The sequence below is a fragment of the Austrofundulus limnaeus genome, unplaced genomic scaffold, assembly GCF_001266775.1.
Source record: "Austrofundulus limnaeus strain Quisiro unplaced genomic scaffold, Austrofundulus_limnaeus-1.0 Scaffold5653, whole genome shotgun sequence".
In the NCBI taxonomy this organism is placed as follows: Eukaryota; Metazoa; Chordata; class Actinopteri; order Cyprinodontiformes; family Rivulidae; genus Austrofundulus; species Austrofundulus limnaeus.
In genome coordinates, this window is record NW_013958055.1 from 1 (window position 1) to 852 (window position 852).

Genomic DNA, 852 nt, shown 5'->3' on the forward strand with positions numbered 1-852 from the left:
AAAAGAGCTGTGTATGTGATTTGTCTTGCTGGTGACAGTGAGGTGAGACGGCTTTGCAAGAGAAGGATGTCAACCGCATGTGGAACCATAAGCTTAAGTGGATGAAACAGCACAACATCAGCAGATGCCTCAACAGCCACAGCAGCCGCACACACCGCCTGAACACAAGGGGGCAGTGCCCTAGCCACAGGGTCCAAACGCTTGGAGTAGAAGGCTAATGGTTTAAGCCTGTCACCATGTAATTGTAGCAGGACAGAAACCATGAAACCTTCTTTGCAATCTACCATTTGCACAAACTGTTTCTTGTAGTCAGGAAGGAGGAGGGTGGTGCTTTGAGTGAGAAGCTGTTTTAACTGAATGAAAGCCTGTTCTCCTTCCTGAGTCCAGCTGACCTTGTCTGTCATGGCCATGGGGGTAGAATGAATCATGTCAAGCAGGGGTTGGGTCACTGATGCGTAATCAGGTACCCAGGCCCTACAGTAGTTGCATAAGCCTAGAAATTGCATCATCTGTTTCTTTGTTTCAGGTTTAGGTGCAGAGGAGATGGCTTGTTTCCTGTCAGTATGGATCTGTCTGCCTGCCTTAGAGATGCTCTGACCTAAATAAACAACTTCCTGTTTGACAAGTTGCATTTTGTCTTTGCTGACTTTGTTTCCCGTTTGAGCTAAAAAATGCAAAAGAGCTAATGTGTCTTGCTTACAGGCTTCTTCTGAGGGGGAACAAAGCAACAGATCATCAACATAAATGAGCAGTTGGCTGTGTGTGGGTTTAAAGTTTTGCAAACATGTTGTGATGGCTTCTGTTCGGTGTTTTCTGACCTGGCAACTCAAAAATACACACAACATCCCGGAC

At 46.0% G+C, this 852-nt stretch overlaps 1 protein-coding gene across 1 annotated transcript; it reads right to left on the reverse strand.

The window, feature by feature from the left end:
- Window positions 1-9: 9 nt before the first annotated feature.
- LOC106512310 (uncharacterized) lies at window positions 10-797 on the reverse strand (the record flags this gene model as incomplete). Its single annotated transcript, XM_014000964.1, is given in 1 exon segment — window positions 10-797. A coding segment is annotated over 1 exon segment (623 nt), but the record flags the coding sequence as incomplete, so codon positions are not given.
- Between the last annotated feature and the right edge of the window lie 55 nt (window positions 798-852).